This window comes from Dromaius novaehollandiae, chromosome 19, assembly GCF_036370855.1.
Source record: "Dromaius novaehollandiae isolate bDroNov1 chromosome 19, bDroNov1.hap1, whole genome shotgun sequence".
Classification (NCBI taxonomy): domain Eukaryota; kingdom Metazoa; phylum Chordata; class Aves; order Casuariiformes; family Dromaiidae; genus Dromaius; species Dromaius novaehollandiae.
The window spans coordinates 12,961,002-12,977,201 of NC_088116.1; the positions used below are offsets into that span (position 1 = coordinate 12,961,002).

The window sequence follows — 16,200 nt, forward strand, 5'->3', positions numbered from 1 at the left end:
GAGTCTGGCCCCATCCTCTTTACCCCCTCCCTTCAGATACTTATACACATTGATAAGCTCCCCCCTCAGCCTTCTCTTCTCCAGGCTGAACAGGCCCAGCTCTCTCAGCCTTTCCTCATCAGAGAGGTGCTGCAGTCCCTTAAGCATCTTAGTGGCCCTTTGCTGGACTTGCTCCAGGAGCTCCATGTCTCTCTTGTGCTGAGGAGCCCAGAACTGGACACAGTACTCCAAGTGTGTCCTCATCAGGGCTGAGGAGAGGGGGACGATTACCTGCCTCAACCTGCTGGCAATGCTCTGCCTAATGCAGCCCAGGATACCTTTGGCCACCTTGGCCACAAGAGCACATTGCTGGTTCATGGTCAAATTGTTGTCCACCAGGACCCCCAGTCCTTCTCCGCAGAGCTGCTTTCCAGCAAGTCAGCCCCCAGCCTGTACTGGTGCCTGGGGTTATTCCTCCCTAGGTGCAGGACCCTGCACTTCCCTTTGCTGAACTTCATGAGGTTCCTCTCTGCCCATCTCTCCAGCCTGTCAAGGTCCTTCTGAAAGGCAGTACAGCCCTTGGGGGTATCAGCCACTCCTCCCAGTTTTGTGTCATCAGCAAACTTGCTGAGGGTGCACTCTGTCCCTTCATCCAGGTCACTGGTGAATAAGCTGAACAATATTGAACCCAGTGTTGTCCCCTGTGGGACACTACTAGCTACCGACCTCCAATAGCTACCGACCTCCAACTAGACTTTGCACCACTGATCACAACCCCCTGATTTCTGCCATTCAGCCAGTTCTTAATCCACCTCACTATCTGCTCATCTAGCCCACACTTCCTGAGCTTGCCTATGAGGGTGTTTTGACACTGTGGAAACAGTGTCAAAAGCCTTCCTATAGTCAAGCTAGACAACATCCACTGCTCTCCCTCATTTACCTAGCCCATCATCCCATCACAGAATGCTATCAGATTGGTTAAACATGATTTCCCCTTTGTGAATCCATGCTAACTACTCCTGGTCACCTTCTTTTCCTTCCTGTGCTTAGAGATGGCATCCAGGATGAGCTATTCCATCACCTTTGCAGGGACTGAGGTGAGGCTGACTGGCCTGTAGTTCTGTGGGCCCTCCTTCTTGTCTTTTTTGAAGACTGGAGTGACGTTGGCTTTCTTGCAGTCCTCAGGCACCTCTCCCAATCTCCATGACTGGCTTTCTTGCAGTCCTCAGGCACCTCTCCCGATCTCCATGACCTTTCAAGATGATTAAGAATGGCCTGGCAATGACATCCATCATCTTCCTCAGCACTTGTGGGTGCATTCCATCAGGGCCTACGGACTTGTGGATGTCAGGTTTGCCTAAATGATCTCTAACCTGATCCTCGTCCACCAAGGGAAAGTCTTCATTTCTCCAGACTTTCTCCATGGTCTCCAGGGCGTGAGGTTCCTGATCTCAGCAGTAAAGACTGAAGCAAAGAAAGCATTCAGTATCTCTGCCTTCTCTGTATCCTTCGTCACCAGGGCCCCTGCCCCATTCAATCCCACTCAGTAGCCAGCCCACATTTTCCCTAGTACTTTGTTCTTCTTCATTCTAGTGGATTAGTAGGGAACCAAGAGCCAGGGTCCTTGTGCCATGGCATTAGGAGCCATAAAGCTCAATTGTCTGTGTCCAGTGTGATGTGTGGCATCTGAGCTTGCCAATTTGCAACAGTATAAATGGGGACTTTGCTCCATCATCAACAGAACTGAACCTTGCTTTTTTTTGCTTGCGACGACTGAGGAACCAGACGGGAGCTTCCCGCCGCTGCCCCCCCCCCCCCCCCCCGCCACTGAGACTCCCAAGGGAAGAGGACCAACGGGATGCCGCTGGATCCACGGGTGGTGATCTCTCTCTCTCTCTCTCTCTCTCTCTCTCTGTGTCTTCTCCTTTTCCTCTTTTTTCCCTAAACGTGTGACATGGGACGTGTCTAGTTAGTTGATTCCTTAATAAATCTTAAAATTGGTTGGCTGGTGTCGTTTCACCTTAATTCAGTCCAAGGGCATCACGAACTTGGTCGTTTGGCCCCAAGGGGAGGGAGGTCGTCCTGAACGACTCCCTTCGGGCCGCAACACCTGGCTCCTGCAGGGGACAACCTGCGGATGCCCTGAGCCTCGAAGACTTCCATGGGGATCACAGCCCCATCCTCTCGCTGAGGGAAATTCATTGCCAGTTTCCCTGGGGAGAAGGTCACCTTCTGAGACCTGCACCTGAAAGGAAAGGAGTCCTGTTTCCAGAAAGCTGAGGGGTCCTGCAGCTCCTGCTGAGCTGTAGAAAGACTGGCTGGAAGTCAAGTGTTAGAAATGAATCATCATGAAATTACTTTCCATCAACTCAGCTTGGCCCTTCTTATCCAGGAAGCAAGCCACTGCCTCTGGTTTCTTCCTACTCTCTCATCTATTCCTACCAGATTGGCAGAAGAGGTTTAAAACTCAGAGAGACCTTCCTATTTCAGATGCCAGGTGGCAGGATCCACCTGTCCAAAACACCTCTTGCCTCCATTTCCACTGCCACCTGTCCTGGGAGTGGAATACAGCTGATAGGGTATATCACAGTTGCTGGAAACTGCTGGATGTTGTCTAGATGAGGGATGTTTCCTCTGCTGTTACTTCTCCAAATATTGTTTAGAGGATGAAGAGAAAGGAGAGGAAAATTTCCAGAATATGTGGGTCTTCCCCAGAGCTTCCCAAAAGGCCTCATCTTGTCCCTTTTTATGTCAGAAATGGGTGTGGAGCAAAGCAACATTAATGTGCTGTAACAAGTCACCAGTCATTTTTACCATCTGCAAAATATTTATTCTTCTTCCTTTTTTCCTCTTCTGCTTCCAAGCTGCCACAGTGTCTGAAATGGGGACATTCTCTGTGGTTAAACAACTTAGAGTTGGAGACAATGAGTTTATAACTGTTGGCAAACCAGTGTTTTCTGCCAGCATGCCATTACACTCCAAATTCTCTTCCGTGCCGTTAAACTGAGTTTAAAAACTGGGGTGAAACTTCTGCTGGCAGGGTGTGAAATCTTCAGGCAGCAGAGTGTGAACCCTCAAGGGGCAGGAAACAGACAGCTGGGGAGGCAGAGATGCACTTCACCCCCCACTCCCAGGGCAGCCCTCTTCCTGGGTCATGCTGCCACCCTCCAGCTGCAGTCAGGGTCCTCCTGGCCCAGGGAACCTGCCACGCTCTATTGCTCTCTGGCAGAGCTATGGAAGGACCACGCCATGGCGAGGATATCCCCTGCTACTAAGGGGACTCTGCTGGGAGAAGGCAGGAGTTGGGCTTAGCTCCGTCCCACAGGTAAGGACCCCAGGTCTCTCTTCAGTGCCCAGTGACTAGCAAACAGTTGTGGGTGCAGGGGACCTTCATCACACACGTGTGTGTGTGCGCGTATGCAGGTGCATGTGTGTTTCATGACCTTGAAGGCTGGGCCTTTATGGGATGAGGAGGGATGAAGAGGGATCCCATGTGCCTGATATAGACCCTTGGCACCCAGCTGCTCCCCCTGAGGCAGTGCTGGGTGCCCAGAGAAACACAACTCCGGGGCACTCTCAGAAAGCATGTCAGCCGGGGTGCTTATGCAGCAAGGCCTCTCCTTGGTGACCAGGACAGCCTATTCAGGGTGACACGGAGCTCTCTAGGCATAGCCTTGGTCCCTGAGAAGAGTCAAATCAAGCAAAGAAGCACCTTCAAGTGAGAGGGGAAGGAAAGAATCTGGAGTGACACTTTTGAACTTTGCTGCCTTCATTCTGCCAAGCACTGCCCTGAGATCCAAGTCTTTTGTGAGATAGAACCTGGTACGACATGCCAGGGCCACTCCTCTGCCAGGCTCTGGGGACAGTTTCCACTCCTTGACACTGTCCTGAGGCAGCTCACTGAAGGGCAAAGTCTGGCTGGCCTGGAAGACTGGCCGAACGCAAGGACAGCACCTCCAGGGCCGAGGGGAGGCATGTTTGTGAGGAAGCTCCCACCATTGTCACCTTTGTGGCAGTGAAGCTGTTGGCAAAGGTGGTGGGGGTGGGCAGGGGAACGACTTTCCAAATGCTAAAGTGCAAATACAAAGGTAAAATAAAGACCGCTGGAGCCTGTTCCCCGCTGAAATAACCAGCTTGTACCTTGCAGCGGATTTCTCTGCAGAGACACCGAAGGAAAGAGTTGTTAAAAACTGCATGTGCTATCCCACAATAGTTTGCATAGCCCTAACAGAATAAATATTGCTGTCTGGATAGCCACTCCTCTTTGGTATGAAATTCAGGAGTGAGAAGTTTGAGGCTCCACAGATCTGTGCTCAGCGGAGCCCAGGTTCACTGGGCAATGAGAAGAAGGGTTTTGAAACCAGGATTTCTTGCCTGCAAAGGTCATTCTCCAGATGCCTAACACACCTCTTTTATCCCTTCTCTTCTTGTGAGGAAGAGTTTGTTTCTTCTTCATTTTTTTAAACCAGTAGCCTCCAAAAGGATCAGGGGCATCAGTGGGTCATGGGAAAATCAGGTCCTAGCATAGATCTCTTCCACTAGCAGTGTCCTAACAGCAGTGGAAACAAACTGGGATGTATTAGCAAAAATGTAGCCAGCAGGTCAAGGGAATGGATCTTTCCTCTATACACAGCACTGGAGAGATCACATCTTAATACCCTCTCCAATTTTGGCCTTCCCCAGTACAAAAAAACATGTCAGCAAACTGGAGCAAATCCAGCTGAGGCCACCAAGAATGTGGGGGCTGGAGCACATGCTGTATGAAGAGAGTCTGAGGGCTCAGGGAGATCTAATGGCAGGGTTTCGCTGAAGACAGAGAGATGCTCTTCTTAGGGGGGCACAAAGAAAGGACAAGATGACACAGGCACAGGCTGCTACTAGGAAAATACCTGTGGGGCATAAGGAAACTTTATTCCCTATGACAGTGGTGCAGATATGGAACTGGGACCAGAGAGGTGTTGGGATCTCCATCCCTGGAGATATTCAAACCTCAGCTGGACAAGGCTGTGAGCAATCTGATCTGGCTTTTGAGGTAGCCCAGCTCTGAGTAGGGATTGAACTAGAGACTCTGGAGACACCTTTTTGTGAACCTTGAGCATCACTGCTGCAGACCCTCTCAGCACTCTCTTTTGGTGTGGCCTTGACACCCTTTTCCAGTGATTTCTGACCTTCATGTTCTTCATCTTTCTTGCTCCCATTTTATGTCAAAAAGCAGAGTGGGATACAGGTACTACATGAAAAGCAAAGGAAAGGTAAGGAGCTGAGTCCTCATCCTTTGCCTTTGCAACATGCTGTGGGACGTGGAGCCAAGAAAGCTCTTCCAGAGAGCGGCTTGAAGCACATGGGAGGTTGGCCCAGGTGTGAGGGCACTGACTGGGGCCTAGCACATTCACTTTCCACTTCTGTGAAAACTTTCCTGTCTCCCTGTGGGCAAGTCAGAGATGGTCCACCTCATAGCATGGCCCCAACAGTGCTGTCCTGGTTCTCTCCCCTGCTGCTGTGCCGGAGAGCTTGTGACATTTTCTCCAGCACCACTCGCACTTCTAAGACCACAGCCCTAAGGATTTGGGGCAGAATCCACTGCTTCTATCACAAAAACCTGCATTGGGCCAAACTCGCAGAGTGGGCTCCGAGGCTAGGCTGAACAGTGGTCTCAGGAGGTGCCTGACATATGGGATTATTCCATCCCTTGTGCATGTCAAGGCAGAAAGAGTTTTGCTAGACTGAGGTGCAAGCACCCTGTGTTTGCACAAAGATCAAATATATGCAGATGTCATGGTTTCAGTTGCCTCTACAAGCTCTAACGGTGTGAGCTCTGGCAGTCTTGCGGTTGGGAAAGCATTATTATCTCTCTGTGGTTTCTTAGATCTCCATCTCGGCCTGTCAGATACTTTGTCACGGGCGGTAGCAGTTCCTGCCTCCACCAGCAGACCCGGTAACCTCAGAACAGGTCCACTTGCACGTACCATAACTGCCCATGAGCTCTGGCTGTGATGCCAGTGGCAGGAAGGGGATATGAATAATTGCCAGCGCACTGAACACGCAGAGGAAGCAATGCAGCCCAGGAAGGTGCATGTTGGACACCAGAAGCATTCAGTGGTGGCGAGTGGGGCTGTGTGTGGCTGTGCTGGGCTTACTATTGCCAGGCTTGTTACTGTGTGTGCACACAGGATGGCTGGGAACCACCATAGCATATTCACATGTTTGCAGGCAGGAGGGTGGCATGCCCCTCTTGAGCTCTGCCTCTGTGCAGGGCTAGCTCAGATGGATGAGGCTGTTTCTTCTGCAAAAGGCACTAACAAGACCTCACTCACAGACAGGTGAGGCAGGTGGTGGGATGTAAAAATTTATGCTCCATAAGCACTGCTCCCTCAAAAGAGAAGCGCAAAACCCCAGGTCAACTTTGGGGGCAAGGCAGAACAGGGGCAGGTCGGGGCTCAGTACAAAATGCAGTAGGTCTTAGTAAGGAGATGAGGCTGAGACACAAGTCCCTGCCCGGCAGCCCCCACATGGACCCAGGGCATAATAAATACACAGCTTAGCCAGAGCAATAGATGTTCTGCTACCACAAATGCAATACAGCAGTAGCAATAAATAAGCTTCCCCCCAGCTCCAAAATGGGACATGCCTTGGCAAATTCCAGTTGGGCTTTCATCCCTGCAAAGGACGAGTGCCTGCAAGACTGTTGCTGTGCTGCTCCGAAATGCTGCCATCGTGTGTTTGTGACAGCCCTGCAGTGCCAGGCACGGCTGCTCCCTGCTCTGCGCCGCTCAGTTCAGCTCCAAGGCATTCACGTATTTTTGAACCCAGAAATCCTCAGGGTTGGCACAGACCTCACGGCCCCTTCTCATGGAAAATCTGCCAGGGACAAAATGTCTTGTAAGGTGGGGAAGGAAAGACGAGGGCCTTGCGACTCTGCCCTCCCTGAGCCCAGTACTACCCATGTGCACTGGCAGAGCCAGCCAAATCAGAGGGGTCTCCTGCCACAGACCCAGAGCTCGCCCGTGGCCAGTGGGATCCCCTGCATCCCCTGTGGCTCCCACGGCCCTGTGCCCCACCAGGCAGTGGACAGCACCCTGGGCCCAGCTCGGGACCGTGTGGGCATCTCTGAGGGCTCTTCCAGCGCCCAGCAGCTCCTTTGCAGCCCCACAGGGACAGCTCCTGCCCTCGCCACCAGAGAGGGGATTTGGGAAAGCTTCAGGCTCTTGCCAACCCCCCTTGGGGTCCCACAGCCCTCGGTTGGCACAGCCCTGGCCTGGCATCTCCGTCAGGAGTGCAGGGGGTCCCCCGCAGCACCGCATGTCCTCCCGGTCCCTGGAGATGGAGCCCTGATTCACCCAGACATGATGAGGTCTCAGTGTGGAGACGGCAGAGCAGAGCAGGGCAAGGGCAGCCATGGGGACCTGCGTGGCACATCAGGCGAGGAGCAGCAAGCGCGGCAGGATTGCACCAGTGACTCCTGGCACCCCATCTCCATCTGGTGCTGCCTCACAGTGCCTGCTGTGTTGGAGCAGCCCTGGGGCAGCGAGGGAAACCCCGGGAGTGAGCTCGTGGGTGCCTCGTGAATGGCGGTTGTTGCTGGAGCTGGGTGCAAAAATACCTGCAGAAACCACAGGCTCTGAGCTGGCAAGTCTGGTGCCTGTGGCAGAGAAGAGTGAGGCAGCAAAAGGGGGAAATGTGCCCTGGGGTGTCCCAGGGAGCTCATTGTCTTGGGGGCAGCAGACAGTGCCTGAGGTCTCCAGGCATTTCGACTTTGCAGTGGGGGGGGATGAGATGCCCCCACTCGCATAGCTGAAGACTCTATGTCAGAGCCTGCCATGACTGTAGGTGCCACACAAGCTGGGCTTTCAGCATTTGTGCAAGAGCAGGTCCCCCTCCATTCCCTGGTCAGGAGGAGTTCCCATCACCAGCAGCTCTCCAGCTCTGCTTTCTGCGTCCCGCCCTGCACCAAAACCACTTCAGCAGCTGCATTTGCCCCACATCTCTGGAATAAGACAGTATTTCTAATATCAGACTAGTGAGTCAGACCTCCCAGGCAAAAGCCCTCCTTCCTGGCTGATTCTGGTGTGTATTAGGAGGAATTTGGAGGTCGTGAACTCCATTTGGAAAGCAAAAGCACTGAGATTTTTGTGTTTCAAGGGGCCCTGATTGCCACCCCTGGAGGCAGCTATAAACAGCCCCCCAGGGTGGCAGCCATCCTTGCTGCTTCTGCACTCAAGGGTCAGAGATCAGATTGTGTCACCTGCCTCTGCTGCCCCCGTGCCCCCATGCTGTGTGTGTCCCAGACCCGCGACTGCAGCAAGGAACTCTGGCTGTCATGCTCTCCTGTAGCTGCTCTGTCCCCAAGACATTTTCATCATCCAAGAGCTGCTACCAGTTAGGGGCCTCGTTGTCCCAAAGTCTGAGTGCCTGTGTCCTCCAGACCCAGGGCCTAGGAAAAGAGAGTTAGCTGGGGCCCTCCTGGCCCCTACCTCGCCAGCCCTTTGGGGAGGCTTGCGGAGTCTGTTGAGGATTGCTGTCACGCTGGCGACTATTACTGTGAACATGCTGCACGAGGGCTGTCTCACATCCTGTCTTGGTCAGTATAGCCCTCACTTGGGTGCTGATTTGTTCAAACTTACCTCACTGCACACAAGGACTATTCTGGTATTTCCTAGACCTGCTGCTTCCTTTTTTCAGTATCTCTGAGGCAAAGGTGCCATGACATCAGCTCCGTGACGCTTTGGAAAACCCAAGTGCTTGCCTTAAAATCTAACTGTCCAGGCTGGCTAACATCCCTATAAAAAGCAGGGACTGTCCAGCCATCTAGCATCAGACGCAGAAGGAATCTACTCTGGTCCTGCCTCTGCTCTTGAAGCTCATCTCTGCGCATAATGAATATCTCTTCAGTGTCCCTCTCCGTCCTCCTCATTGCTGCCCTCTTTTCTCAGGCCTCTTCGGGTCCAAGTGAGTACAGCTTCTCTCTCTGTTCTTCTATGGGTACATTTTGTTCCATTGGGCACTAATCTTGAAGCAGAGCTGGAAAAGGTGATCTGCAAAGACTGAAAACTTGAGTACATAGCTTTTCCTGCTTTCTGGGGACTAGTTTTCCTTTCTAGCATCCTTTCCTTTTGGGAAGGAGATGATGAATTTTACCTTGAAAACATCAAAGTTTTTAGCTTTGATCTCTTCTGATTGCGTTGGTTGGCTTTAGGAGTGGTCCCAGAGTGGCTGAGGGGATTTTTGCCATTGGAAGTGAGGACGGGAGGGTTGCACAAAGGTTAGCAAGACACCCCAGCACTGAACTTAATTAATATTTGGCATTCACTGTAATTTCTTGTTGTCGTTCTGGGAAAACAGAATCTTTCTGGAAGGAGAAGAGGGCTCCACAGTTCATTTCAGGGGATGGTTGTCCATGCTTTCGGCTGGGGCATGTGCAGGTTATCCCCTTACCATGAGTGATAGACTCATGCTGACCTTCTCAATCCCTTCCAGTTGGCGCTGACACCACGGTGTGCTGCTTCAGCTATGCTTTACGGAAGCTTCCCCAGAGTCATGTGAAGGATTATTTCTACACCAGCAGCAAGTGCTCACAGCCAGCAGTTGTGTAAGTACCGGCTCCTGCGCTGGGCTCTGGCTGAAAGGCCCTGCCAGCCTTTGGGTTCCACCCCGAAGTTGCTCCACGTCCCTCAAAGCTAGGAGTGTGGCAGTGCGGGGAACCGTGTCTGGGATAAGGAAAGGGGGCAGCCAGCTTGGGTGTCCTGCGCAGTACATGAATACTCCTTTTCCTTGGCTGAGAAACGAGGCCATTCTGGTGCTAGAATAAGGTGTGGAGAGAGAGGCTCTGAGCAGTCAGCAGGACCTCGTCGTGGCGATGAGCCCAATGCAAATAACGCGCCAGATTTGCTACATTTGCATCTGACATATACTAGGGGTGCTGAGGCCAACAAATGCTTGCTCCAGAAACACCAGTCACCCCCACGCTGCATCCAGGCTCACCTCCACACTGAACAAGGCCAAGAATGTTTGAGCAGGAGTTGTTTCTCCCAAGAGACCTTGAACTCTTCTTGCCCTCTGGATTTTAGCAGACTCTAGCATTCCCCCGGGGAGCTTGGGGAAATGGTTTGGGCAATGGGAATGTGAAGGGGCGATGATCCCCTCAGAAGATGGCTCCAATAGCTGGACAGGTTAGTGGGCACCCAGGAGGTGATCCAAGGCCCTGGCTGCCACTTCAGCATGTGCCTTTCCTCTTCTGGGGCTGTAACACCTCCCTACCTCTCTTCACAGGTTTATCACCAGGAAGAACCGAGAGGTCTGTGCTAATCCTGATGCCAGGTGGGTGAAGGAATATGTGAACGCCCTGGAGCTGCAGTGAGGGCTGGGAGCTGAGAGAAGTCTGCCCTCAAGAATCCTGCAAGATTGTCCAGCAAAATCATTTCTTGGGCCTAGAAATGCTACTGCTAAGCATCAAGGCCAAAAGCAGCCTCGGGCCTTTGAAGTTCCTTTCGTCTTGCAAAGGCATCATTTCTCCATTGCAGTTCAGCCACCCTGGTGGGCAGCTGCAATGCTGGGGACCTCCTGGCCTTGCAGACCTGCCTTGTCGTAGCCTGCTGTGTGACCTGTGGTGAAACTCTGTCCCTTCCTCATGCCTCCACTATTAGAAGGGGAGGTGGACACTTATCTTGAAAGCTATTTGTGAAAAGTGGTCTATTAAAGCCAGGTATGAATGCTGTTATGTAAAGCCAGACTGACATCCCAGTCAGCTGGCTGAATTTCACCGTGTATGATAGATGCTGTCAGAGGGGTTTGTCTCCTTAATGAAGGAATTGGTATGCTGGTTATTTACTGGATGTTCATTGTGGAACCACATTGTCCAGCCTTGTTGTCAAAATGCTGTCTCTTGCTGGTGCCAGAAAATAAAGATTGCCATCTGTCTGTGTCATGTCTAGCAGAGGCTGCCCACCTCCTGCTCAACCGTAGAAGAGGTCAGGGAACACGTGGTCCTTCGTGGGGGTTGGGATATGGAGGGGCCCTTCTGCTATGTAGCCCAACACATGCATACCCTGGAGCTGGTACTGAAGGCATGGGTGAGATAGGCCTGAACCACAACCATTTTGGGAGAGGCAAGGGAAGAACCCCAGCTCTCCAGCTAGAAGTTCCTCAGCCTCCCTTGCCCTCAAAAGCTTCCCTCTTGCCTCACCTCCACACTCCCTAGCGTCACACCAGAGGCGACATCACTGCCCCAGCACCTCGCAGGGTCCAGCCAACACATCGTACTGCAGCTTCCCGGCCCCCCACCCTGATACAGACCTGACCCACTCACTCCCCAGCCCTTTCCCCCTCTGTCATATCAATAGTGAAGGTGGGGAGCCCATGAGTCCAGCCCCACTGGAGCCACAGACACTACAGGACTGGCAAAGGGATGTGTGTGGAAATGCCGCCTGGGCAGTTGGAGGCTGCACGGCCCACAGAGGGTCTCACCTCATGGTGAGGTTAGTCATGCAGCCAGGGGTTTTCAGACCATGTCACAGGCGCAGTGTGAGAGCAAGGGAGAGCTGCTCTGGGAGCTGCCTGACTAGAAACACTTTGGGAATCACTGGGCAGTGGGTGCAAATGGGAAAGTCTCTGCAGTTAGCTCAAACGAAGGTGACTCAAAAGCTGGTCAGCCAGAATTCCCATGCCTGGCACTGGCTGCTCCAGAGAGCTGGCCCAAGCTGTGTTCAGCTCAGGTTTCACTCTGTTAGTCTTTTACTGTGAAAGACGGGCAACAATTAATTGCCTCTTCCTGATCTCTGTCCAGTTGTGTTTGGAAGCAAACATGAATTTGGTTAAAAAAGGCATAAGAGGTCTTTTTCACCAAGTAAAACAAAATGACTTTATCAAGTCATGGTTTGCATTTAAAACCAGCTGATTTCTCTGTGGGTAGTGAATTAAACTGAGGGCTTCCAATCACTCTGCCAGTCAAGCTCTCCAGGCAAGGAGCTTTCACTTTCAGTGCCCTGGGGCTGTCTCTATTGGAGCTGTTTGCAGCAAAAACTCAGGAACAAGAGTGTCCCCACATGGTCTTGCACATGACAGCCAGCATATATCCCACCAGGAAATGAGCTCATCATTTCCCCTGGGAGTTATTACTTAGGCCTCCCTTCATTGCTAGCAACAAGTGATCCCACATAATTCAGGGCAAGCGAATCAGTGTGATTTACATGTGTATGTGTAAAACGCCCCAAGCCCACTGGTGTTACGATGTCAGATGTTCAGGTGGTCTCTGGTTCACCCCTTGCCCATGACACTCTTTCCGCAGGTTTACTGACCACCTTTTCCAACTGCAGTTCCTTATCACCTGCCTCCAAGTTCCCATTTCTGGCAGGAGCCAAGGCTATGGCCCTCACCCGCTGCTCCTGGGGCTCTCTGCTGGCAGGAGCCCTGTGTCCTGCAGTGGTTGCCTACTGCAGTGCAAGGAGCACAGGCCAAAACTTTGCAGAGCATGAGGGCACAGGCAAGCTCTCAGTGCCCAGGGCAAGAGTGTCCCGGGTAATCCGCAGCTGGGGAAGGGATGGCCCTGCCTCAGGGCCAGGGCAGCAAGGGCTCTTTGCTTTGAGGCCCTGACAGACCCCAGCTCTCAATGCCGAACTCAGTGCTTTCTGCTGGCAAGAGCAGATTGGGCCCTGGCAGCGTGGGCAGTGGAGGGAGCACCAAGATGTCTGTACACACATCCATGCCAAGAGCTGGTGTGATAGCCCCAGAGCAGACCCCTGCACCTCTGCACCCTGGCAGGCCTCGCACCTTCATGGTGTCCAGGCATCAAGGGATGTAGGGGCCAGGGGCGTCAAGGGGCCTGGAGAGGGTCCACATTCTTAGTGATGGGCCAGCAGAGTGGCTGTCCCTGGGGATGGGGAGCAAGGCTGTAGGAAAGCGGAGGTGCATGCTGTGGGCTGGGTGCAGGACACCCTGCAGGATGGGCAAGTGGGGGTATCAAGGAGGCAAAAAGAGAAAAGAAGCAGGGAGTTGGGAGTCCAGGAAAAGAAGAAAGTGGTAGAGGAGGGAGAGAGGCAGTGCAATGGAAGAAGGGCACCCCAGCAGCTAGTTCTGAGACAGGAGGAGTGGTGATGAGTCAGCTGCTGCTCCCCCATCAAGGCAGAGAGAAGATGCTGTGGAGTGGAAGATGCCCCAGCTGAGAGGCAGCATCTCCCTGCAGTCAGCCTTACTTTGGCCCCACCTGCCCCACTCCTTCCAGCAACCCCATGCTCAGCCTCTCCTGCAGGCTGCAGGGGAGGTTTTGAGTTTCATGAGAGGGCCCTGTGCAATCATAATGCATCATCTGCAGCATCCTCTGTCACCTCCTTAGACTATTGCTGTCAGGGAGGGAGCAGGAGAGAAAAGGAAGCCTGTGCACCAGGGAGGAGGTCCATGCATGTCAGAGCTCAGTGAAGGACACAGAGACAGGCATTATGACCAGAAGCCTTTATTCCTTAATGTCAGCTTGAAACAGTGTCTACAGAACAAAGCTGAAAATCACCAGTTAACAGCGCACCTGAAATACCTCAGTATATCACCCCTTCACTTGAGGTGTTAGAGGGATGCCCCAGAGGAGGTCCTGAGGGAACCCAAACGCTTTATAGGCTTGGCAGGTAGATGAATGTGAGGGAAGAGGTGCAAGACTTTGTTCTGCATACCTGCAGAGCAGCTCTGATACAGCCTGCTGTGGTAGGAGAAAAGGGGGATCCTGTAACCAAGCCTAGCCACAGAGGGAAGCAGGGGGGGAAATAAAATCAGACAGAACATGAGAATAATCAAAAAAATGCACATAGCATTTTGCTTTCATGCAGTGTCACCATGAATGTTTCACAGAAAGCTTTTAAGCATTGCTATCCCTCTCTTACAGATGGGGAAACTGAGGCATGAGCTTGCTTTTCCAGAGTAAGGTCAGGTGAGAAGGGCTGCTCAGGCCCAGTGAGGCCTACTGGGGCTCCAATGAGCTGGGGTGAGTCATTCATGACACCGAAATTGTTCCTGGCACTCTAAAAATCCAAAGCTGGAGCACCTGGGAGTCACGCGGTGACCGTCCTCTCAGTGCATCTCCAAGAAGTTCACCAATTCCTTCACCCAGCTGGCATTTGGGTCAGCACAGACCTGGTGATTCTTCCTGGTGATGAAGCTGAGAAGAGGAAAAGGACAGTGAAACATTTGTCGTGGGGAAGGGATGCACTGCTGCAAAGCTGCACCTGAAGGTTATGTCAGGGCTGGGAAATGCCCCTTTTGCAGCTGTTAGTCTCTATGGAGGAAGCTGGCAAAGACGGGGTGCTGAGAAACTGGGAAAGGTCCCCAAGTCAGACTCCTGGCTCTGCCTCAACCTGCTGTTGGCAGCCTGCCGACAGAAAGAAGGGTCACAGACAAAAGACCCAAGAGGCCACTGTGGAGTGCATGGCTGAGATCATCTGTGGCAAACATCTTCTGGGCATTTCTCTACCATGCACCAGACATCTTGGGAGCACCTTCTCTGCCATGGCCCAGCTACACATCTCTGGTTACCAGGAATAATCTCCCATCCTCCCTCCCACTGGCTCATCCCAGCACCAGCATTGGCAGTTCCTTCCCAACCACCTCGCTGCAAATGGGGGATGTGTCTGCTTGCCAGGACAGAGGGAGGGTCATACCCAAGTAACACCCCAATGAGCCCCACTCTTGGTGCAGAAAAGGAGAATAATCTGAGGGACCAAGCCAAAGGCTTCCTGAATGCTGGGCAAGATCTGGTACTCACACAACTGCTGGCTGCTGGCATCTGCTGGTAGTATAGAAATATTCCTTCACATATTTCCTGGAAAGCTTCTGCAAAGTGTACATGAAACAGCACACAGCTGTGTCAGGGGCAGCTGAAAGAGAGTTGGAGTGCAGGACTGAATCCATATGACCAGGAGGGGACACAAAATGGACACAAACACTGCCTTCCCCACCCATGGTGAGAGCGAGAGCATGTCCCCATTCCCCCGCAAAGACTTTGGGACCTTCTCCCTACCAGGGCAGAGACGGCAGGCAAGACATTGTTCCTGCACTGCCAGTGAAGAGATGCTAAAATCTGAGGTGGGAATGGACAATCTCCCTAACAGTGCCATAGAGGGTGGCTTTAACCACCTTCACCTTGTCTGGCTCCCATGGCAGTCTGCTGTTAAATAAAGCTCCAGCCAAACTTTCTGCAAGGCTCACCTCCCTGGTCCCCGTGACCAAGCTCTCCATGGCTGTCTCCTGGTGCTCTCAGGTGCAACAGGGAAAATCAGCAATGCTAACTGACAGAGGGTAAAAGCAGCACAGAACAAGCACTCTCAGGGGGCCCAGCTCAAGGAATCAGAACAGGGTCATACCCATTTCTCGAGCATTCAAGGTCACCATTAAAAGCTCTTCTTCCGCTGGGAGAGGAGAAAACAACCCAAAGAACAAAAGTGAATTTACCTGGAGCAGAGCAGGCTTGGGAGCAGAAAGCAGCAACAAGGAGAGCAAGGAGGGCAACCAGAGAGACCTTCATGTTTCCCTCAGGAGCAGACCAGACATACAGACCAGTTCCGTGCTCAGCACTGATCCAGCTGGTCCTTGCTTTTCGCAAGGGAGCACAGTGATGGGTGGTACAAATATGAGGTTAGAACAAATGCTTCTTCAGTGACGTGGAGCTGACTGGACACAGGCCACATCACGTACTCTAGAGACAACACTCAAAGATGCTGAGCCATGAGGTTAGGTTCAAACCAGCAGCCATCAGAGAAGCACTGCAGAGAAAGGCTATGCTGGCCATGGCAGGATGTGAAACCTCCATCTAATATAGCAGGTCCTTCAATGAAGTTGCCTAAAAATAAGCAACCACATCTCCACTCCTCCCACCAAAAGGAACTGCCAAGAGTGAGATGAGGGAGAACTGCCCCAGAGGGGTTGATGGAGGGAGTAATTACAGAATCCGGTTAGGAACAAGGGCTGGGGGGAGAATGCAGCCCTTAGGGCTGATGTCCTGTGGGGCTTGCCTCCCTTCCCAGGATCCAGACACAGGTTTCACTGGGAGAAAGGGGATGGCCACAGTCTCTCCAAAAGGCCAGAGAGGACCAAGATACCAGGTCCAGCCTGAGTACCTCCAGTTGTGCACTAGACTTGCTGCTTTTCCCATGAAGGTCTTCAGACCTTCCAGGCATTACTGAGCAGCAGACAGTGAAAAAAAACTTGTGGATCATGGGGTCTAGTAGAATAAATCTTCCAGAGTCTGCT

The 16,200-nt window shown here is 52.4% G+C and overlaps 2 protein-coding genes and 1 long non-coding RNA gene across 3 annotated transcripts in view; 1 reads left to right on the forward strand and 2 right to left on the reverse strand.

The window, feature by feature from the left end:
- LOC112987346 (eosinophil peroxidase-like) overlaps positions 1 to 1,403 on the reverse strand; it is a 40,599-nt gene extending 39,196 nt beyond the window's left edge. The window contains exon 1 of the mRNA XM_064523518.1: positions 1,213 to 1,403. Within this exon, the coding sequence (XP_064379588.1) occupies positions 1,213 to 1,403 (191 nt within the window). The remainder of the gene's footprint in view (positions 1 to 1,212) is intronic.
- Positions 1,404 to 8,657: 7,254 nt separating this feature from the next.
- On the forward strand, positions 8,658 to 10,891 carry LOC112989614 (C-C motif chemokine 5-like). Its single transcript, XM_026110883.2, has 3 exons — positions 8,658 to 8,925; positions 9,454 to 9,565; positions 10,246 to 10,891. The coding sequence occupies exons 1-3, from the start codon at positions 8,853 to 8,855 to the stop codon at positions 10,331 to 10,333; spliced, it is 273 nt and encodes a 90-aa protein (XP_025966668.1). The 5' UTR covers positions 8,658 to 8,852; the 3' UTR covers positions 10,334 to 10,891.
- A 2,534-nt stretch (positions 10,892 to 13,425) lies between these two features.
- LOC112989615 (uncharacterized) lies at positions 13,426 to 15,558 on the reverse strand. Its single transcript, XR_010392325.1, has 3 exons — positions 15,403 to 15,558; positions 14,717 to 14,828; positions 13,426 to 14,113 (listed from the first exon to the last, which is right to left on the reverse strand). It is a non-coding gene; the product is annotated as an uncharacterized LOC112989615 (long non-coding RNA).
- Positions 15,559 to 16,200: the final 642 nt, after the last annotated feature.

Bases quoted from the DNA above. Each gene is read 5' to 3' on its own strand.
- LOC112989614 (XM_026110883.2), top strand. From the start codon at position 8,853: ATGAATATCTCTTCAGTGTCCCTCTCCGTCCTCCTCATTGCTGCCCTC. The intron at 8,926-9,453 runs GTGAGTACAGCT...AATCCCTTCCAG, and splicing joins TCAGGCCTCTTCGGGTCCAA to TTGGCGCTGACACCACGGTG. The intron at 9,566-10,245 runs GTAAGTACCGGC...CTCTCTTCACAG, and splicing joins TGCTCACAGCCAGCAGTTGT to GTTTATCACCAGGAAGAACC.